This window comes from Hesperophylax consimilis, chromosome 14, assembly GCF_061612785.1.
Source record: "Hesperophylax consimilis isolate HC1 chromosome 14, BYU_Hcon_1.0, whole genome shotgun sequence".
In the NCBI taxonomy this organism is placed as follows: domain Eukaryota; kingdom Metazoa; phylum Arthropoda; class Insecta; order Trichoptera; family Limnephilidae; genus Hesperophylax; species Hesperophylax consimilis.
Genome location: NC_142849.1, coordinates 36,984,203 through 37,008,870, shown reverse-complemented (window position 1 = coordinate 37,008,870; position 24,668 = coordinate 36,984,203). Strand labels below are relative to the sequence as shown.

At 34.9% G+C, this 24,668-nt stretch overlaps 1 protein-coding gene across 2 annotated transcripts in view; it reads right to left on the bottom strand.

Moving 5' to 3' along the window:
- The window catches only part of Lsd-2 (Lipid storage droplet-2), a 91,848-nt gene extending 75,215 nt beyond the window's left edge, over window positions 1-16,633 (bottom strand). For both annotated transcript variants that reach the window (XR_016303163.1, XM_089639824.1), the window contains exons 1-4: window positions 16,422-16,633; window positions 14,058-14,244; window positions 9,960-10,201; window positions 569-764 (exon numbers count right to left, since the gene is read on the bottom strand). Coding sequence is in view for 1 of the 2 variants with exons in the window: in XM_089639824.1 (XP_089495950.1) it covers window positions 569-764; window positions 9,960-10,201; window positions 14,058-14,223 (604 nt within the window). In the remaining variant the exon portion in view is untranslated. The remainder of the gene's footprint in view (window positions 1-568; window positions 765-9,959; window positions 10,202-14,057; window positions 14,245-16,421) is intronic.
- Window positions 16,634-24,668: the final 8,035 nt, after the last annotated feature.

The window sequence follows — 24,668 nt, the reverse complement described above, 5'->3', positions numbered from 1 at the left end:
ATCATCAGTGTTCTTAACAATTGCTTTATATGTATTTGTTCGCACTTGTCTAGTCAAAGTCTCTCCAAGTCTATAAACATTTACTTATTTTCACTTGTCTAGCCAATGTCTCTCCAAGTCTATTTACATTTACTTGTTCGCACTTGTCTAGCCAATGTCTCTCCAAGTCTATTTACATTTACTTGTTCGCACTTGTCTAGCCAATGTCTCTCCAAGTCTATTTACATTTACTTGTTCGCACTTGTCTAGCCAATGTCTCTCCAAGTCTATTTACATTTATAATAACTGTATTATTCTTCTTTCGTATGGTGAAAAAATTTGGGTTTGCTGCAGAATATAAAAATTGAGTTCGTTGGCGGAAATTGCCATTTGGCAAAAAGCAAACCTTCATACTACTGCCGTCGTAAGCAAATAGGCAGCTGGGAATTTTCAAAGATCACTTTCTGATTTACGAGACATTTCACCTATTATAGTAAAAAGTATATCAGAATGTGACTTGTGCAAATTTCCAGCTGCCTTTTTGCTTATGACGGCAGACTACCATAGACGGTGTGATGTAAATTCGTACCATCTCCGTAGTTCTCGTCTTCCTCAGCGGCCGGGAAGTAGTAGTCCAGAAGCCTTTCGGCGAGCGCGCTGGTCGAGTCCACTCCGGACACGGCCATCTGCCCGTACTGCGTGGCCAGCACCTCGTTAGCCTTGTTCCAGGACAGCTCCTTCAGGGAAGAGGCCTTGTGCTCTCCGTATGACTTGGCTGCGCACACCTGGAAAGAGTGAAATATAAAATTATAGCTAGACTTTAAGCAAAAGAAGCTGCGTAGATGCACGTCTCTTGCCAATAATAGTTGGCCAGTGTTCGTTGGTGGCTTGCCATGCCGCCTTGCCTCCTGCATCGCCCTTCATTCTGGACGAAACAATCTAATTTTAGTAGAGCCGTTAGAGTACATATTTGTTTTTTTTGATCTGTGGTCATCTATCTTTCATCTTTGCTACATTTCCAGCCCAACAGAGCCATTAAGGTTTTATAAATTTTGGTACTGTACCATGGATTTGCTAATAGCTTACCGCACTTGCCTCGAATTTATGCTATTTAGATGTTGTAAAAATGCTCCTAGCATACTAAAATATATTTTATTCGCTTGGCAAGGAAATAATGTATTTTAATATTATTTTAAAAAGCGCGTTGCAATTTTCCTTGTCAAATGTTATTAATCAGATTTTAAAAAGTCTTACGTAGTACCTACAGTATTTATTTACAGGAAATCCTCATGTACTTATATATTTATTGCGAAAAACGCTTACTTGGCTGGAAAAAAAAAAGATTATGTTCATATTTATCTTCATTTTTTATAACATTTTCTTATAACATTACATGACTTTATCGATGGAGATTTCAGGGTATTTGGTTTTGGATTAGGGCTTATTCAAAAAACCATACCTCTGAATATTAATATGGATAGGTACATATAAACTGCTTACTGTGGTTTAAAGCCAATGAATCCACCTATATTTAATCATCTATCCCGTACTTGCAGGTTTTATAATTGAGCTGATAAGTCCTAATGGGTAGTTCGACTGCTTAGAGAATTTTTTTTTTCTTCTGAAATTGAGTAACTTTCCTGGGAAAACTACATAGGATAGAATAGATGATATATGTAGTTATTATAAATATATAAACACATTATCTGATAAGATGTACGTATTAAGAAAATAGTGTCCGCCAGCGTACAGCGAGCGATTTGCATTTTACGCCTGGCATTTAATGGTTAAGTGGTAACTACAATGGCTTTAAACAATATTCAAGAAAATTATGAGACAGTATAAATGAAAAAATCAACCTGTGAAAAACAGTTTTTATACTACGAAACTATTTTAAAATGTTGTTAATTTGACTGAGGATTGAACCTTCCTACCCCAGAAATGATGTCGAGAACTCTACCAACCTCGCCAAATGCTAAACAGGAAGGACTGACATTTATTGTGTATATTAACTGCTGTAATGCTGTGGGTACGTGATTGTCACCAAAAGTTGATAGAATGCATTGTCATCGACAACGAGCATACCTGCCAAGTTTCAGCTCGACCAGATGTCGGGAAGTAGGTTAATTTCCGATTCCAATATTTGCATTCATTACCCAAAACAAAAGTGAAATTAAAATAGATGTTTTTGTTGTTTGTTTTTGGGGTGTTATGCCGTGTTGCGCTAACTCCTTCTTTAGCCGACGTTTCGGACAGCGTTGCAGTGTCCATCATCAGGGCAGATCCGGTAGATCCGAAGATGTGATGTTGATGGACACTGCAACGCTGTCCGAAACGTCGGCTAAAGAAGGAGTTAGCGCAACACGGCATAACACCCCAAAAACAAACAACAAAAATGCTTTTGGCCGTGAAAATCTAAAAAACTTACCTTAAAATAGATGTATTTAAAAAGAGGAAAGAAGCTAGGAGAAAATAGGGAGAACTTTAACTGGTCATTATTATCTACCAAGGAACCCAAATATTTAATTTTAAACAATGCGGAATATAATCTGGTTAATCCTAGACATACAGTCAAAAGAATAAGTACAACAGACTAGACTGTTTATTTATCTATGTATTAAATAAAATCTTAAATGTATTGAAAGAGTTTACAGCCAAACACGAAGTAAACATGTGATATCTAAAGGATCAGACATGATTTATAAAAAAGCAGATTACACAGTTCAAAGGCCAGCAAGCTTAACCCTATCCCCGCGGGAGACGCACGCCTGCGACGCACTGTGCATGCCCTGTACGCGGGTGGCACATCTGTGCGACGCAAAGTTTCTTCGGCGTTATGGGTATGAAACATGCTTGAGCACGGTAAAACTTATACTCCTAAAAAATCTCACATCTTTACACTACTGACATCTTACGATATTTATCCATAATACGTATCCTAATCATGGATACAAAGATTTGAAGGTATCTTCCAACTCAGAGCGAAAAATGAATCAGTTTGAATTCTTCCCGCGTCTTTACACACGTTATTGCGCAGGCGCATTTTATAAGATTCTCAAACAGAGACGCTCGCCGTATAGATTACATTGTTTTATCGAATTATTGTTTGCTTCTTCGTGGATATGAACTATTTTAATTACAGTGTACATTAATCTGATTTATCATATTTTAAAATAAGTTCAGTTACATATATTCATTCAAACTATTGAAGAAATATAAAATTTCGTCAGTGTTAGATTATTTTCAAATAAAGATACGTGGTTAAAACTTTTTTATAGTGAAAAATCAAGTGTAAAGTTGTACAAGTTTGACTTTTTATCAATTTTTGAAAGTATTTTTATTGCCAAAATACAAAATGTCGGGTCGTGGTCTTAATGACGAAGAAATATTTGGTGCTACTTTAGAAATAGATTCAGATTTTGAAATTAGTGACAGTGACGTCGATAATAATTGCAAAGCTGCTGAAATACATGAAAGCCATGATTCTGCCGTTATGCGTTGAGAACTGTTTCAAAATCACGATAAAAAAATATATTAAGTGATACATATTTACGGTGACATAATAACAGAAAAATTATTTCATTATTTTTGTAAATTTAAGTGTAGTTATTTTTTATTATATGAACCTTTTTAAGTGTGTCAATATTTCATGTATCCAGTCAAACGCGACATCGCACCCATAAATCAACCACTTACATCGCACCACAGTTGAAGAGCTCTACTCCGGCATGTTTATAATCATGTGTATCGTTATCCTTGAAATAAACATGGCCGCCCGGGCATACCATATCAGTTACATTATGAATATATACTTCGAATTTTTATCAAGCCCCATTGATGTTCGGATTGTTTATTTATACTTGAAAAGATAATTCAAGACATAAGCGACGTATTTTTTAAAACAAATTTTAAAATCCATGCGTGATTATTGTTTAAAGTCATAAATTAGATTGATGATAAATAGCCCCGCGTGTGAACGAAGTGATACAAATTAATGACGCATAGAAAAGGTTAAATAACTGACTAATTATTTATTAATCATCATTTTTTGTTGCTATGCCGTGTCGCTCTTTTCTATTTTTAGCCAAACTAAGTTAATTATTTAATCTCTGCTATTGGTCTTCTGACCCGTCTGACAACTCCTATAGTAAATATACGAAATCAAACATATGACTGTAAAATAAAACAATTAAAATTAATCTTACCTATAACATGCACTGCGGCAAACAGCGCAATGTATAACACTTGGGAATGCATTGCACTATTTGCCGAATATAGGCATCACAACCAGAGTTGAGTCTAATACAGTACTCACACAGATGCAATGTATAACACTTGGGAATGCGTTGCACTATTTGCCGAATTGCATGTTACAGGCATCACAACCAAAATTGAGTCTAACACAGTCTTCGCACAGATGTATAATTTATTTCCAACGTTACAGTCATTTAACTATAAAGCAAAATTATGCATATTAAGGAATTCCCCTCAACAGTGAGCACTGGCATCATGCAACTGGCACAGCTTTTTACACAATGATTTTCGAATGATCATTTCAACTACATCATATTAATGTACCATTAGCATTATTTAATCTGCAATCAAGTAACCTCAGCTCACAACGCCATTTCCAAGATGAACATTGTTTGTTGCATTTTATAAATTTATCATCCATTGAATGTTTCCTTTTTGTCATATGATGGTAAAATTGAGTGATCAATGTTCTGCATCCTCAACTTTGCAATCTACAATTCATGGCATGGTCAGAATATCTTACACCATGGCGCCCTATTGTTGTATTTTATTTAATCGATAATATTGAAAAACACAGTCCAGTAGCTAAAAAACAATTGTGTAGGTACCTACTATAGGAACAGAGCTTATTATACATTATGTTAATTTATGGAAATGATTAGTCAAACATTTTGACCATTGTGATGACGTAAACACTTTTTTACCACAGGAATTTAGTTACTTGGTATTTTAAGAAGTACTGAGTGGTGAGGAAATTTTTTATTAAATTTCAGTTGGGATTTAAATAAGTAACCACATTTATAGGTCACCCATTTAGATTGGTGCAAATAACGCTTGGGCCTGTATCTATATTTTGCATATCTGTAATAATCTAACGTATTTACCAATAATAATCAATGAGTGCTAAAACTTCATCACAGAAAGAGCCGTGTTGATTGCAAGATGCCAGTACGCACCATTGTGTGTGGGTACTTCAACATACCCTATTTTTGCTTCATGGTTAAGATGACTATAACGATAGCAATAAATAATCTACCTTATCAATGGCAGGCTGGACTACATTTGTGACTTCGGTCTTGGCTGTCTCGTAGACTGGCTGCAGCTTCTGGGTGATGGGTGAAGTTGCGAGCTAAAAATAGTCGACCTATTGATTCCCGTCAGAAGAAAATTTAATGGCGTCAGAGTTTTTGCTAAAGCAGCCTACAAATGCTCTGCTTGATGATTGGATTCTTTGTATTTGTAACCAAGCAAATGTTTGTTAGTTGCGCGTGAGGTTTTAAAATTGAATAGCCTTAAAATGTGTATCCTTCACCCCCCCTTTGCCCCTTGTCCCCTTTCCTTGAACCGGGCCAAACGACAAGGAGCATTATTATCGTTGCATCTTCGTCACCGCGAACATTCGTGTCATTTTGTGAATACCCGCATATGTTGAACTCGGCTGTGATTGTTTTGGAACATCACATCGTCCAGTGAAACGTTTTTACCAGTGGCGGCTCGTGACTTTTGTGTTACTAGAGTGCTAATATTACAAAAAATGGCATTATTGATGTTGTTGTAGCTGAAAACGATTTTTTATTTTTTTTCGAAAAATTGATTTTTTGTATGACGATTTTCAGGAATTCCGTGCGGCGCACGGCTATACTGAAATTTCCTGAAAATCTTCATACAAAAAATCGATTTTCGAAAAAAAATTAAAAATCGTTTTCAGCTATAACAACATCAGAAATGCCATTTTTTTAAATATTAGCACTCTAGTACACCCAAAAGTCACGAGCCGCCACTGGTTTTTACCCTCTGCAGTGAATGTCACTGTTTTTTTGTGTTGAGCGAGCGAGTGTTAAAGGGAATTGCCCTTAATTGTATGCAAGCTGATAAGTGTAAAGGAACCAGCAGCTACGGAGGACGAGACCTAGGGTAAGTCTTTGGCCTTTCCCACTCATTTCCTCTTGCAAACACTAAGGCAAATTCAATTCGTTTTTGTTTTGTCTAAATCTTTATCGCGCTTACCGTGACCCCCCGCACAATTGCGAATGAAAGATTTGCACACCACCATTTGTATTTCTGTTTAAAATATATATTTATATGAGCGGTTAGTGAATTGACCTCAGCGAAAGAATAGAACATAATAATAATATGGGTTGACTAAGTAACTAGGTGTGTTGAATTGTCAATGCGTTGAGTTATCTGGTCACTGAGATTTTCACAGCCTTTTTTTGATTGATTATTGCATTTCATATTTAAGCCCCCAAATACCAAACTTCTACCAGTTTATAACACGTTTATCGTTAACTCTTTAAGTTTTTAAATTCCAAAAAAAAAAAAATAATTTTTGAATATGTATAATATCTATACGTTTGTATTGCCGAAATGTTAATTTTATGAAATTCCCTCGATAGAAAAAAATCACAAAGTAAACTCCGAAAATTATTAAAAACACGTTTTGTTCTGTTATTTAATATGTTATAGGCATAAAAAATTCACAGTGTATCTTTAGATGCAACTAAAGAAAGCATTTGTCGAAAGATTTTTGCTCTATTTCAAATGCGTTGTGTTTTATTAAATATTTTCACCACTTTCGCTTAATTATTATCCTTTTTTTTAATATTAGCGCGCTCCCTCTAACATTCGTATTTAGATATTTTCCTTTTAAACCATCTTTGAACGCTTACTACGGGGCCTTAAGGTAGGGGAGCCATCTGCCCTGATGAAGGACACTTAAGGCTGTCCGAAAAGTTGGCCAGAGAGGGAAATGCAACACAGCTTAATACCCCAAAAATGGTAACAATAGGTTAGGTTGGTTTTCTTTAGTTTGTTGTTTGGTCTCTTTCTTCAATTTTCTTGAACGTTTTGTTGGTCACAGTTCTGTTTTGTCAGGGAAACATAAAAAAATGCATTAACCTTTTGAACGCGTTAATTTGCTCCGTTTTATCTATACCCGTACGCGGTACATATTTTCAAATACCTATGCACGCAATTAAATGTCAAATTATAGCATTCTGGCATTATTTATTGGACTATATAGACAGAACAGATTATTCTCCACAATATGAAAACAAATCCTCGTGTTTCAACACTCTTAGATGTTTATAAAAACAAAAACATAAAATTTCATACAAAGACGTACCGTATCTTTTGAATGTGGTCCCGCCATTCACTCGCCGTGTGTGTACTTAGGCCACTGCGTTGATAGACATAAGTGGGACACCATGATCACTTATCATTTTTAGTTCTGAAAACTTTTTCTCAAACTCTTTTCTAAACTCAACACTTAAAAATAACACATAAATTTTATATCACTTAATAAATATTGTTTTTTAAGCACTTTAGAGGAATCTCTGTCTGTCACATTTTTTTGGAACTATGGTAAACTTTAAAACAGGGTTCGATACATAAAGACACACCACATTCTTTACATACGTATCTCGTTAACTGCATTTTTTTATTTTTCAATCGGCATACACGACATCGTCTACGCGGTTTTTTTATTTTGCCAGTTGATGGAATCAATTCGGCCATATGCTTAGCGGCATATTTAGGCAAAACCCGAAACGGGTTGAGGTGGGCTGATGTATTAGGCTCTGGTATTTGAGAAATCTCTGGTTTATATTTCTCAACTAGTTGCATAATAACCGCCAATTGAAAATCTGCTAGAGATTTTTTTATACCTGTCACTTGGGTGTACAAAATAAATGAATTCAATAAATATAGGTCAAGTATGTGAAAAAATACTTTTTTATACCATTTTATGGTCTTCCTCATACAGGATAAACTGCTCAGCATCATGTCGCTTTTGTCAACAGCTCCCATAGATTTATTGTAATCAATGACACAGGCAGGCTTGCGAATGGGTTGTTTAGTTTGGTGATTTATTTTACTGGTTTCCTTAAATGAGTTATCGTGCAAGGTAGTTAGCATATGTACATCCCTTTTATCACACCATTTTAATGCTAAAAGGGGACCGCGGCTTTTTGACTCAAATTCGCCTTTTTTCAGTTTAATAAATTTTGGCATTTCCTTCCGGTTCTTTTTTACCGTCCCACAGGCATTTGTTTTTTTCGAATGCAAAAAATTGAATAAATTTGGACTTGAGTACCAATTGTCACACCATAAATTGTGCCCTTTGCCAAAATAATCAGTTAGGAGTGTAGTAACAACAGCGCCGGTTATTCCCAAGTTTTGTTCATCTGTAATTTCCGTGCCTTCTCCGCAGTAAATTATGAAATCTAGAATGTATCCAGTTTTCACATCACACAAAACAAACATTTTGATTCCAAAGCGATGTCGTTTTGATGGAATATATTGCTTAAAAATTAGCCTACCCTTGAAAACAATGATACTTTCATCTATACATAGGTCTTCATAAGGTATCACAGACTCCTTAAATAGTGTTCGGGTGTGATTTAAAACTAACCTTATTTTATAAAGACGATCTATAGGAAGCGAATTTGAGTCACAGAAATGTAAATTTTGCAACAACAATTGATATCGGTCTCTACTCATGATCTGGCCAAAAATAGGGGAACTTAGAAATATATTTGTACTCCAATACTCTTCAATAGTCAAATGTTCGTTTCTTGTCATAAGCATGGTTATTGCAAAAAATAGATACATTTCTTCAATACTTGTGTCCTTCCACTTATGAATTCGTGACTTCGCACCAAATTCCTTTGAAATGAGAAGAAAAGTATGGTAGTCGTTTGTTTCTCGAACAATTTCATTCATAATCGAGCGATTTAAAAAATGTTCAAAAAAATCACTTTCTGTTGAATTTTCGTTAAATTGTACAGAAACGCCGGATTGAAAATCATCAAATTCGTGTACTATTGGAATATGAGGTCCAGACACCCAGGAGTGTAGCACTTCTTCACTTACAGACTCATTCGCTTGAGTTTCTGTATCTGAAAGTTCCGAAGGTTCAAATTCATCTTCGGACATTTCATAATCAGAATCCAAAACGTTCAATATATTTTCAATTTCATCATCTTCCAAACTATGGGCCATTTTTTATCCGAAAAATCAAATGAATTAAAAAACTAAAAACTTGTGAACGTTTCCTAATAAATTTTGAAATAGTATATAAAACACGAAAATAACACGCACTTTAGTAATATATAACTAATACATATATATAACAAAATATATTTAAATTAATAAAGTATATAGTAAAGTCAATAACTCAGTTTTGTAACACAGTAAAATGTTAAAAAATACGCGCAATCGGCACAATATGGTCACTCGTGGATACAGTAAAATTGAATTTGCTAGACGAAACACAAGAAATCAAAAAAAAAATGATTTCTGAAGTGAACAAATTAATTTGAATTTTTCGTAATAATTCAATATTACAGCAGAACACAGAATGTTATCGGCGCAGATTCCACAGATCAACTCGGCGCGCGCAAGCGCAGATAACATACTAGTACTAACGCCATCCGTTGACAAAATTGTGAACTAAAGCACTCAAAGGCGCGAAGAGGCGCACTTGATTATGGATCTTTTTTTATGAAATACAATTTTATTTTTGAGAAATACTTGTAGATGTCAGCATCGTGATAGTTCTACGAATGTCCAAGCGAGCAAGAAATACATTAATGACGAAAGAGCGCTGGAATATCGGCCGTCAAAGTTTCCGTATCAACTGTTGATACGGCCGCGTGTGAGTATAGACTTTTTGCCGTAACAACAGTTGATACGGCCGCGTGCAAAAGATTAAGTAAATAATGTACCTTATTAAAGGTAGGTTGAACAACGCTAGTGACGGCGGTCTTGGCCGACTCATAGATCTGCTGGGGTTCCTGTGTGACAATAGGCACATTGACCTCGATGCTCTGGATACCCCTGACCAGCTGCTGATCCACCATGTGGATGGGCCCGTCCAGCTTCTGCACGAGGGGAGTGGCCGTGACCAGCGCATACTGGACCGTAGCCTCGGCAGTGGAGAGCGCCCAGTTGAACAAGGAGTTTGCACCTGAAAAAACCAGAAATTTTATTGATTAAGTTGATTTTTAATTAATATTTACTGAAAAAAAACAGAGAAAAGAATGAACAAACCTAACCTAAACTTATTGTTTTTAAAAAGAAAGACAAACATTCTCGGGTAATGAATAACCTGACAGTATATTAAAAATTCCTACAACTATCATCACAAGCGGTAGATGTGGTTTTTGCTATGAAGTTAGAACTAGTCAGGAGACAAATGGAACGACACCTGGGTAGTAACCCAACACTCGGTCAATTCGGCTAACTCGGCCAGTAACCAGACTAACCTAACCTAAATTATCCTTCAACATATTCTGTTTTGTCACTGTTCTGTGTTATTCTGTTGCTGTAAGAATTTAAAATTAGATGCATGTAACCAAATTGTATAAAAGTTTACAATGTTTAGGAAAATACATTCAGTATCAGAGGCACGGTCATTTAAAAGCACAATAATAATTATTGTCTAACAATAAACTCTGATGAAGCTATAGAGAAGTTTTTGACAAGATTATCAAACTTAACAATGACCATTAAAAAATTTGAGTCAACAATATAAAGTATGCCAAATATATTTATATATATGTATGTATTTTTTTAAAGAAAGAAGCATTTCCGGTTATGAATAATCTAACAATATTTGAATTCGCCCTACTTCAATCATAAATGTGAATCGTTGCTTGTGCAATAATGCTAATGGTAGGGGATTTAGCTTGAAGAGGATTGCGGCCGATGGGTGTAAACCAGATGCTTGAACCACTCAGCTACAAACTGGTAACTCCACGCTGATGCTGTGTGGAGGGTCTTTTGAAGGAAAAGAAGGAGTGAATATGGGCGGTGAGACCAATATTGCACGAGGGGAGAAAACACAAAAGCTGGCAAATAATTTTAAAAGCAAGCCGTTGAGGCAAGAACAAGTATTAAATCTGATTTGAAAAATCTTAAAACAGAGCTTTACAAGTATATGGCTCTTTAATATTATTATTATTATATGCAAATTTAAAGTTGGGGACATGTTTGGGGTGTTGAAAAGATCAATGATGCATTAAGGCAATTTGCACGTCCCGAACTTAATGTCATAAATCTATATGTATTTCTATATCTTGATGTAATTACAGACATAGTAATTACTTCAGGATATAGATTAAAAATAAATTAAATAGTTATAAATTGTAATTATTAAAATGAGAAATAATATAATTAATCACAGCAAATGTGCTGAATGTTATTTCTTTAAAAATATTTGTTAGGAGCATCGTTTTTCAAAGATTGCGTAATATATCTATAATGATTTCTTGGACAATGTATCCTGGCATAGACTGTGGGAACCTTGATAAACTGACTTATTTCAAAATGAATTATTTTGCTGAATTTCATAATTTAAAATTATTACTGATTTGCATCTTCAAAATATTATTTGAGCTTTAAGAAAATACCTTTGCACGAGTGTCTGTGATAAAGAATGTAATCAATAATATTGATACCAGAAAACTTTGATTAAAAAATGTTTTCAAAGTATTATTTGGTGAACTCTAATCTTTGTAGACTCATAAATCAACGTTCTAGTTTTGAGTGATTCAAGATAAAAACATCCTAGTCGAAGTTCATTTCTTTTAGAAAGATGTGATTAAGTTGACCCCTGTGAACCCCAACCAACAATATCGCTGATAGTCAACAGATTGACCACATAATTATGTAACAAAATGCACGACATGTCATAAAAATAAAATATTCCATGTTTACGTCAGTTTTGAACATCGAATGTTCTTAAGTTTTGAAACAATATTTATAATCGTCACAAGTATTAGAAAACATACAAGGAATTTGAACTTGGGACCTTTGACTATCAGGTAATCTGCTCAAACCACTAGCTATTCCGCCAGCCTTAAAACAAATAATTATGAACATTATTTCAAGTTTTATATGACAGAGAATTCCATTTTTTTAATGCAGGAGATGGTTAAAATTTATAAAATAATCAACTGTTCTTTGTAGTGAAAATATAATTGAGCAATAAATAATGTCACAGAAGTAAGAATATGGACAAGAACTCTAAATAAAATCTTGCTCTTTTCGAAATACAAATGCTGTTAAAAACTAAACTGAATTGGTGTTCTGAGGGAATTTCTTAAAATAAGCCCGCCCACACACACTGAGTTATTTTTAGATAAGTCAGATGCGGTTATAAAGTTGAGTGAACTTTATAGACATGTGTCATGCTTGCATCGTATGACCTACTGCCTAAAATAATAATAATAAGGTGTTTATTCCGGTATGTGGGGAGGTTAGTGCAGTCCCACACATTCCATATAGAGATACAATAAAATATATAATCAAAAACAAAAAGATAGAACAGAAAGACAACAAAAAGAAAACAGAATAAATTGAAAATAAAATAGAATAAAATGATAAAATAATAGAAAGTTGAAGCGCTTAAATGATTATAATATGTCAGAAATCATGAGGAATGTATTGTACATCTATCAATAACAAACAAAAAATGATGTAAAAGTAAAAATGGGATGTTTTATAAAGAACTTCAAGTCAAAGATATCGCTTTACAGCATAGAGCTACAATTAGAAGCGCTGTAGGTAATTTTCTCACGAAAACGGCGCTATTCAAATAATCCAATCATTATTATTGCATACAATATCCTGTCGAAACGTGTTCCACTGGCGATAATCGGTGCGCATTGCGCGCAGACCAGAATTTGTAGTTTTCGTAGGAGAGCAGTCAGTCGGACTAATTGGACGGAAAAAGTGGAACTTATTTTTTCACTTCATGTCTCATCTAAATATAAAACATCAATGTCATATAGACCTTTCATAACTTTTTCTGAAAAGGCAGTCAGTCGGTACGTAACTTGGATGGCTTTGGAGATGTAGAGGGGATGGAGGAAGTTGGGGTTATTCCAGAACAAACATATACTTGAGTGGGGGTCACGTCAAGGGTCAGTATAACAGAAGGAGAAAGGCCAGGACATGTTGAGTGGATGGACAGAGAAAAGAGTGTGAGGAGAATATGTGATGTGCATGTGAATGAAAGGAGAAGTCAGGGACACCCCGTGAATTCATGGCACAATCAAGGGCAACAAATACTTTATTCGGGTAATAGGCAACACAGGCTGTTTATTTTCCCTAGAGGCAGGACCTACCTACCAATGATCATGCCTCTGGGGAGAATGACCTCACTATTAAACCTTTCTTCTGAAATTGACATTTTCCAATCGAATCTCAATCATTTCAAGAGCGAAATAATGGTATTCTTTAGCACCTGCCATTATTAATGTACCTATTATATTATATAATTAATGTTATTAAAATTAAGCTATTAACTACAAATTGTGAAATGTAATTGGTTATATATGTAAACTTGTTTTCACAATAAATATAAAAAATAAAAAAATGAATGCCTTTCTAGGGTGAAATATACTCAAAGTATCGTCCCGGCGAGAGACAGTAAATATACTCACAGTATCGTCCCGGCGAGAGACAGTAAATATACTCACAGTATCGTCCCGGCGAGAGACAGTAAATATACTCACAGTATCGTCCCGGCGAGAGACAGTAAATATACTCACAGTATCGTCCCGGCGAGAGACAGTAAATATACTCACAGTATCGTCCCGGCGAGAGACAGTAAATCGACATTTTCTTCTTTTTATCAAGAAAGCCTCCCACCATAATTTGGGAAAATATTGCTTGTGCACTGATGGGGGACTAAACTAGTAGGGGATTGAACCCAGGAAGTCTGGGTGGGATCCTGACACTTTTGACCACCAGGCTACTAATGGATCTAAATGGTGTGATGATTATTTAGGCAGTGAATAAAGTATAACTTTTCAAACCTTTAACTTTCTCATAGACCCCTGCCCCTTGGTTCATGGCGGCTTCGATGACTGGCAGCCTCATGACTCTCTCGAGGGACTCCAGGTGGTAGGGGGACTGCACTGCCTGTTCTCCGTTCTGGGCGAGGGCTGCTACGGGGGCGATGGGGGCATTTGGGGTTGCCATTTTAGATTATTTTATTAATATCTGTGAAAAAAGTACTTGAAAATTAGTAAAAAAAAAAAAAAAAACCCTAATTACCTACAATATTTCATGAGTACTGCCAACATTATACTGGGTTCGCATCTGATCTATTCTACGAGTTTCTATGGACAATTTATAAAACAAAAATTGAAGTTGGTTCAACTTTTGGTTTCTATTCTATAGAAAAGCCTATTCTCACTGATCTATTTTATAGATTCTAGGAAATAGATCATAGAATATATCAGGTGGGATTGCACCTTTAGTAAAACTTGCTTTGAAATCATCTTATGGTCCTGACAGTTGTATAACCTTTCTCTATTAGGTTCTTTCGATATTAACAGCTTCAAGCAGTGACTGCATAGTTCTCATAGAAAAAACATTACAACAAAACGCGGCAGTTCATGTACTTCAAATAACGACTGCTTGTACCAGTCCGTAGAATAAATTCTATGATCTGAGTTTTATTTTCAGCATTACTTGTGTTGTCTATGAGAAATAGGGAGAAGTTACAAAGGAGTCAAACGCCTTTACGACCTTTACATAGTAATCTTGACATTAGATTTATATTATGATAAAATTGTCCATGAGAAAAGATTGATAAATAGATTGAATGATGCTGGAAGAAGTTCTCTTCTTCGTGGGTTTATTCAACAATAGGTTTGGAGAAATTAAAAAAAAATAAAGCATGTTGTTTTGCAATGTAAATTTAAATACATATTAGCAGAGATGTGCAAAATGGGTACCCAAAACCATTTGAAATGCAAAATGGAAATGGGTCAAAACTTTTCCATTTGAAAATGCAAAATGCAAAATGGGTTTTAGAAAAGCATTTCAAATGCAAAATGCAAAATACCTATTTTCAAAATGCATTGAAAATGCAAAATGGTTTCTCAAGTCAACAATTAAAATAATTATTGTATTTTTAAACAATTTTGTCATTTAATAATGAACATCAATGTAGAACAAACATATTACGTGATGGTAAATCCAAAAACACCACGACTACAGATTATGAAACCACAAAAAATTTGCGCGGGACTAATGTTGCCAACGTAAAAACATAGAAACTGCTATCTAACATTTAATATTACAGCGTCATGGCCCCATGTTCAGTACCTATTTGAATCAGTATTTTTTGTAATGGTATCACTCAATTGCCAGGGCTCCTACCAGGGAGCAACTTGACAAATGTAAATTATCTCTCATAGCGAGGTTGAGGACCGACTGATATTTGCGGCTTATGAAAAAAAGATGAGTGGAGATAGTAGGAAGAATGTTGCGAAAAAGCATTTAAAATGGAAAATACATTGAGAAAAGCATTTAAAATGCAAAATGCAAAATGGTTTTTAGAAAAGCATTTAAAATGCAAAATGGAAAATACCCATTTTGCATTTTGCATTTCCATTTGAAATGGATTTATTTGAAATAAAGCACATCTCTGCATATTAGGTATCTAAAATAACAATTCTGTGTTGAATATAGGTATCCATTCTATTTACATTACAAATTTAATATCATGATATACCAAAGTTAAAATTCATCAGAAAATTTTATAAATTCAAACTTGAATTGTACTAGATTCTTGTTAGTTTATAATAAATTTATAGATATTCTTACATGATTTTATGTATTAATTGTTCGTCCAACCCGAAATGACATTGCTAAATACGAATAAATAAATAATAATCAATGCCTTCCTGTCTAGAAAACTGATTGCCTTTCAGAAACCTGAAACTACTGATCCAAGAAGCCGGAAAACATAGCTCAAAACGCTTTATAATGATTGATATATATTATACTATTATTGGTAATATGATTAATTTGGCCAATAAAAAATATTTTCAAAGGAAGTAATAAAACTCAATCGTTAAAACATTACGATAAGTAGGTACTGTACACATTTTCGATAGTGGTTTAGATTTAAAAAAAACTTATCCACTGTGCTTGATTTCGAACTAATTAATTATTCCGAAAGAGTATTGACACATTGACACAATCTAAAAGTGTACGAATCGGCGCAGACATTCGAATATAATAAATTATAAGACATTCCGACAGTTACCTACTCTTCAATGCAATAAAATCCACATAATAATGAAATGAATCAAGAAAAATGATGTATTTTATTGCACAACATGAAATAAAAAATATCAACTGTCAAAACAAATTGGTGAACTTACTTTTTAAACTTTGAAAACAATTTATTTCCACTGAATCGGCAACAGATAACTTGAATTCGAACGACACTTTATTATATTAGGAATATATATCACGAAGATTTGTAGTAAAAATCACGAATATAACTGTCTGTGAAAGCGAATGAAGTAAAACTGACGGGAATTTTGTAGTATCGTCGCACTTTGCTACTACTTATCAGAAGTACAAGTGCGCGTAGACTTGCGCAGAGCGACCACTCTAAATGACTCATGGAGAAGCCCGTGTTAGATGGGAGTTAAATATTTATACATTTCTCGGAATCTTCTGCTTTACCTATTGTTGAGTTCGTGTTTTTGTTTTCTTTGAAGGAAAAATTGGAATGGCACGGTAGATACCGATGTATGTGTCTTATGAAAACTATATTAATGTTTCGGTTGTACGTACATATATCAGAAATCAGAAGTGTGCAAAATTTCGTCGAAATTTCTATGTTTGGTTTTTTACTATGAACTTGGGGAAATTTGTTTTTAGGAGCCTCGTGTTATAAGTAAATGTATTGTTTTACAAATACGAGTAAACCCTTTGTCAATGATGGAGATATAATATAATAAGGGTAAACATCATTATTGGCTAAGTAACATTATGTGTCTTTTGTGGAGTAAGGCGGAACTTTGATAGCAATATAATGACAGTTACAGCAGCATGGCGAAAATAATTATGTAAAAATATAATTTGAAATAAGTGCAAGGAATCATATAACTTTTTTTTCTCTATTCACATATTTAGAAATTATGATGCTCTTACAATATAATACATAGGCATACATTATGTCGTTGAAAACATTGAAATATCTGTACAGAGATAAAACTAAGTACCTACATACTTTTTACAAAATATTTGGATGTTTAGTTAAAGGTTATCTTATTCTTATCTTCAATGGTTTTACCACAACCAAAAATATTTCTATTTATCGTATGAATAATTAATAACCTACCTTTATCGAGTACATACCTAGTACATTTACTGTTTACTGTAGGTACATATTATTTACAAAAGTGCCCATAGGTACCCACAGTTCTAAACATATTCTACTAATAATCCCCGGTATCACAACCCCATTAAAACTCTTATTATTTAACTTGCTGCTTGGTTACATTTTACCCTGCTTACAAATAATATCTTTTGTCCAATTTTCTATTAAAAAAAAAATAAAAAAAAATAATTGTCCCATGTAAAATGGTACTCCATTTGAGCTGGCCGCTCTAGTCCGTTCCATAAAGAATTGCACAACATCATACGATCAAAGATCAAAATAAGATTGTTCATAATCTTTAATATTATAATGAACTGAGTCAGGAGTATTTTCAGATAAAAGGAAAGTGCCTTTTCTTTTCTAAAATCCCTATAATTATAATGTATAATATTATTTTACATTAGTGGGACAATTTTTCATCAGCGTGGATGATAAACAGATGTTCTGGATTACTGGAAAATAACACATCAGGCATTCCAGGTCATGAACAACACATTCTTAGGATTTTATGTATTGGTGAATACGACATGTTTTGTATAATAGTATACACTCCCGACAGCCTGTTTGTTGTCTTATTTATTAAGGAAGCATTTTAAAAGACACGAACAGCTGATATTAATCCCCTAGCGATCGATTTTTTTCAAATTTGACCAAAAAAACTTCGTACTCTATTTACTCAAAAAGGACAGTTCAAATCAAAAAATTATATAGATATGCTTCCCCCAAAACCGACACCAAATGTGACGTATAATCACCAGTAGTACGAGTTTCCGAACACCGTGTATAATAAAATAGATATTATAATAACACTTGTGAGTAATGTGTATGTTTTCCTAGTTATTTATTCAATAATTTCGTCATAAGTAGGTACCTACTTACATGACTGTCCAAACAAATAATACCATCATGGAGTAACGTGGCGGACACATCTGTTTCACGTTTCACAAAGAAGCGTAGGTAGGTACCATGTATACGTAGGTACTGTCTCCTGATAAGAGCACTTTCAAAGTGCATTGTTGATTGTTTTGAAAAAAAACTACGCAATATATGACATGTATAGGTAGGTTTACAATCTGTAACACAGGTAAGTAGTAAGTACCTACCTAGATAAATGTTTATCTACGGTTTCGTAAAAGGTGCAATAGGTAGTTACTCCTCGGGTCATATTCACGGTAAAATAATAATATGCACTAAGCTCCAAAATATTCACTAACCTACGAATAATGCCAAATTTTATGTATTTATTATGCTTAAAATATACAACAATTAGAGAAAATTCTACAGAATATGCACGATAAAATGAAAACCGTAAAATTGGTACAACTAATAGCGTTTTCCCGTCAAATCCAATTGTTTACATACCCTTCTCGTAAAATTAGCATTCACGAGAAATATTTTTTGTGGCTGGACTGTTGCCATTTTTTGTAATGTTTGTATTCCTTGAAAACCTCCCAGAAGAGGTGGTCGTCGATATCCGATTCCGAAGTGGTAGGTATTGTCCAGATACCTACCATCGCGAGTATTATAACGAGTTCGAAGTTTCAATTTTAGTTGATTAACTCGACATTTGATAGCGTATTGACAAGTTAATACTACCTGAACCAACTAAATTGTTCGAATCGATTCTTCCTATACACACTACCACAAGTGGAACCATTCTTAATTTCTGAACTGCATGGATTTAGAAAAGGTCGATCTACAGAAACCAACCTCTGGTGTTTACGGATTACGTACCTACGTATCGAGATCGTTAGATAAGCCATCAAGTAGATTGTTCATATAATGATTTTTCAGAGGTCTTCCATATTGTTGATCCCGGTGGGCGTCTTACTCAATAAACTGGCTACAATAGGATTCTCTATAAGCCTTCACACCTTTTTTGCTAGCTATCTCGCAGACAGGAAACAGTTTGCGTCTCATGGACTTTTTAATCTATACCATTTTTGTACGATTAGAAGAAGATACCCCAAGGCTCTAATTTAGGCCCAGTCATCTTTTCCTTCAGAAGTAATTCTGCACTCTAGGTTTCTTTTCTTTGCCGATGACCTAAAACTTTTATTAGAAGACTGCAATCAACTCCAGTCAGATATTGATAGAATTGTTTACTGGAGTAAAGCAATCGGATTGAGTTCAGGGTATCTAAAAGTTTCTTTATTTATTGCATCTCACTATACATAAATCAAGATTTTTCTCATAAAAATCAAGCTCACTAATGTTGTTTAATTTTGTCATTCACTAGGGCGAATCATACCGGGCGTATTTCCGATGTACAATGGATGCCCGAAGTTTAAAACGTGTCTCCACCGTGAAGGACCTTGGATTCATATTTGATGGTAGGCTGACATTTCATGCTCATATTGAGATGGCTTGTGGCACTTCATTTAGAATACTAAGCTTTATTATACGTACTGCAAGGAATTTTAGAGTCACCCGGGTTCTCTTTGTTTTATTCGATTCTTTAGTAAGGAGTAGACTGGAAGTGAGTCGGTAATTTAGAGTCCACACCAGGTAAAGTATTTCCTCGGGTTGGAGAGAGTTCTCAAGAAATTTCTGAGACGTCCCAAATGAAGGAGTATGGCTACTACCCATGACTATTTCCTACCGAATTTCTTTTGGGAATGTTCGGAATGAACCATCCACGGGTCATAAGGGATGTATAAATTGCTACACATTTCTTCAGACTGATTCAGGGATAGTTTGAAAACTTGGCTATCACGGAGAGCATTCATTTCTATGTTCCCGATTATCTCCGTAACCCACAGCATAGTCTGTTCTAGCTCCCAGTCTTGGTCATACCGGTGGGGAGAGCAATCTTGATATTGCAGTATTGCACATAATCATATATACATATTTAACACCAATGAAGCTGCCTTTAAGCAGGGCCGTATTTGTACTTTTCACAAGTATAGGCCACTTCGTTTGCGCCGCCCCCTACCCCCTTCTTGGAAATTGCCACCGATAGTATCTATCATAAAAAAAAATTAAAAAAAATAAAAAAAATTTTAAATTTTTAAAAACATAATCACTCACTTTTAGGCTGCCATTAGGTGACACACAATTTTCAAAATAAATATTCAAATGTAGGAAGTAGGTATTCAAAAATAAAATAAACAAACGAATTAGTACAATTTAATTTAATTAGTAAAATTTAATAACAACAATTACAATTTTTTTCGGGTTTTTTTATTGAAAAAATCATCTATAATATTATCTTCATAGCTTATAGTATTCATTAAGCCTGTTTCAATGCTCAGAAGAGCCAAAGAGTTAAGTTTTTCTTGCGACAGTGAAGATCTTTGGTAATTTTTCACACGCTTTAAACAGGAAAAACTCCTTTCTCCAGAACAATTTGTGGCCGGGGTGCAAAGTGCAATGCGGAGAGCTATATCCAAGTTTGGATAAACATTACACAGAGATTGTTTCCTTGAAAAGATTCAGTAATGATGTCGATTCAGGTTTCTCTGCCGTCTTATTAGAGAAAATGACTACAAAAGTGTACACATTCCTGAACTAAATCGTCTTCTAAATCATTACAGTAATATTGCACAAGAGACTGAGCTTTTTCTGAGACTCTTTGTGTTGATAGTTCACTCATTCTTGTTAAAAATGAAAATTTTTCTTTAAAGATTATATATGCACTATGTCTTCTTTCTAATTCAGCTCTCAGTCTGTCCAGAATTACCAAAAAGGTGTTGACTCTGAAAGAGTCTCTGGAGGTTGTTTCAATTTTCTCATTTGATGCTTCGTCTATGAAGTTTTTTCTCTTAGGGTTCCTCTTACTCTTAATTTCGCCCTGATATTGCTTAAGTGCGCTCATTTGAATTGTACTTTTTTCGAAAAAATCAAAGTTTTCTCGCTCTGCTATTTTAAATTCGAGAAGAGATCCATAAAGATCAGATACCGTCAGTACATCAACAGATAAGTTCTGAATCTGAGCACTCACTTTATTTAATCTGTCTAAAATAGCATTCCAAAATACGATCATAAATGCCGTTTCCAGTTTTTCCAATTTAAGGCGAATTCCCTTTGCTTCAATTTGTGGGATGGGTTTCTGTGTAGCGTCATTTTCAATCATTTTTAAAACCGTAAGTACTTCATCCCAGGAATCTCTTACACTTTGACAGGCATCTGCTATTGCTGACCAACTTGTGAGGTTTACTCTCTTCAGCGTCTTTCGTTTTCTTATTTCATTAGCCAATTTTTTCCAACAATCGGTTGACTTCACAAAGAAAGTATTTACCTCTTCCAGCAACATGAAGAAGTGACAGGCTTCTTTACAAGACTCAGCGGCCGAGGTTCCCACCAAATTTAATGAATGAGCTGCACAAGGGACGAACATGGCAAGTGGTGTTTGTTCTTGAATTTTGGCTTGTAAACCATTATAAATTCCTGACATGTTCGAAGCATTATCATATGACTGACCACGACAGTCTTCTAGATTTATGTTCAACTTTTCTAGCTCTAAAGTAATGGCATCAAACATATCTTGAGCCTTGTGTTCTACAGAAGGTAAGAATTTAAGAAATCCCTCACATGGCTCTCCATTATTTAAAACATATCTAATCACAAGTGTCAGTTGATCTACGTGTGCTGCATCCGGTGTAGAGTCTACAATTAAAGAAAAGTATTTCGCTTCTTTTATCTCATCACTAATGCATTTCAGTACTTTCTCAGCCATTAAGCAAATGAACTCGTCGCAGACAGTTTTTGATAGGTAGCTAGTAGTTCCAGATCCTTGGTTTGCATGTCTTTCAATATCCTTGGCTAAAAATGTATCAAACTCTGCTATTAATTCAAGTAGCATTATATAATTCCCACTGTGCGGGTCACCAAATTTTTCATTACTTCCTCTGAAAGCGAGACCTCTTGATGCCAATCCTTTCATTACAGCAACGACCCTCTTTAAAATGTTCTTCCAATAAGCAATTTCCTCGTTTAGTTGGGCAGTTAGTGAAGATTGAATACAACCGTGAATCAAACCTCTAGATCTTAAAGCGAGAATACAGGACTTATGATTTGGAGAGTTTTCGTGTTGAGCTGGCCGAACGACATATTCGTAAACAGGGAATTTTTATCTAAACTCTGACATCGATTTCATTCGTGTGGCCGATGAGATATTTTGCCGCATCTGGAGGATACCTACAATGTCATTTGTTAGGTACTTCTCCCCACACAAAAGTTGGCCGAACTATTTTTTTTTCATAACAAATTTGCAATCAACTTTTGCCGTTAGTTTTGGTAATGTGGCAAGTCGGATATTTTCATCCCAAAAATGACACCGGGAGTCGTCGCTTTCCAAGACTCCTCCCGGGCCGAAATCTGGATGAATGCGTTTTTTTAACTAATCTTATTTGGGGTTAAAGCCCAGTACTAATTTGGTTCATGTGGCTTATGGGATGGGATTTTTACGGTCATCGCTTGGACTATAAGTATACACACGAAACTGCCGCTTTGCACTGCCGGCCGGCCCGGCGCGCGCGTGATACGGTATATTATGTGTTCGTACTGACTGTTCATCACATCACCCGCCCCCGATCCGCCGCCCGCCACCTTGCCGTACGGGCAGTAGCATCAATATAACTAACTATCTAACTAAAGTACTAGGAATTAGCGCCTTTCAAACATGATATTTATCGTCTAATAGTTGTAAAACTCTGTCTATCCACAGGGACTTTTTTGTTTATAATCGCATACACGGTTTACCAAAGCGAGCGAGTGCCGCCCCCTGAACTCTGCCGCCCCTAGGCCGCGGCCTATAAGGCCTATTGACAAATCCAGGACTGCCTTTAAGTATATTAATTTATGTTTTCAGGTTTAATTAGAAATGACAAATTTCTCGCCTCCATATGAAGGTGACTGATTCGTGCATTTATAAATGTATTATGATTTGCTTGTCATAATTAAATAAGGAGAATTTATAAGGTTTAAATGACGTATAATTTTAAGTGAATTTACGAGCATATAATTATCAGGAAACGAGACATTTTTTAACGTTAGGTATAAGCTGTAACTAAGTACTAAGTTTTAGGGTAAATATATAATATCGGTAGGTAGGTACCTACCTACTCATTCTACCCACATATGTTTTATAAATAATTAATAATTACCGATGGTGGAATGTGTGTAGATAAGTATGTAGGTACTTTGGTAAAATGATATCTTTCCTAGAAATGAGATAAGTAATTACATATTTTTATTAAACCACTTCCTTATCCAAGTACTAAGGTCCATCTAAGATACTGATAATAAATGATTGATTACGAATACACTTTGCGAATACTTTTGCTTTTGCGAGTTTAGGTAGGTACTACTTTAATAGCGTCAAAGAGTGATAATTTTATAAATTTTGATACATAAGTAGGTATTTCAGCATTTTTATCAAGCGAGCAAAGATTTGAATACCAATTAGCATAGATATTGTAATATACTAAGAAATTCCAAAATATTTTCGTCGAGTCGATGAGATAATTATGAAATATTTGTTTTATCCTCCTTCTTGAAAGTTAATGAAATCACTAACTTTGTAATACAATGTATTATTTTAAAAATATTAAAAAAATGTTCATTCACCAACCAGAGTGGTTTATTTATGCCCATCTAGTACCTAGTAACAGAGCTTGCCTGTTAACTGATATCGCAGATGTTGGATCCATTTATTTATTAACCTGCTTATTGAGTATAATGGTTAAGAACTTAACTAAGAAATCATAGTTTTGTTTGTTTTGGATTGATGTGGGTTTTGAATCGTCTTAATACCTACATAGCTGCCGAAACGATAAGGCCACCAAACTAGGCATTATTAGCAGGCCTCCTAAGTAACAAATAATTTATTCACAATGTTAGTAAAGGCGTCACCTACACGCCTAGTAATTTATTCAAACAAAATATATGAATGTTATTCCGAATTCACCACGTCAAGGATCAAAGTTCCAAAGCTTGATGTCACAAATTCGAGGAATACACAATATTCATTCTCTGTAGACGATCATGTCACTGTTGAGTGTTGAGTGATGTTTGGACTTTGTAACCGGAGAATCCGCCACGTCATGTAGCAGCCACCGCTGCCACCAGCGATAAAGTAAACATGACACAACGGCATATTTTTATTACCAGCGCAGCGTGAGCGGCTTGCATCATTCGATAGAATGTGGCGGAATAATTAATATTGATCCAGTAGATGGCATTAGGTTATTATTAATTTGTACCATAACAAACCGTGTCTAGTACATGTTTAAGG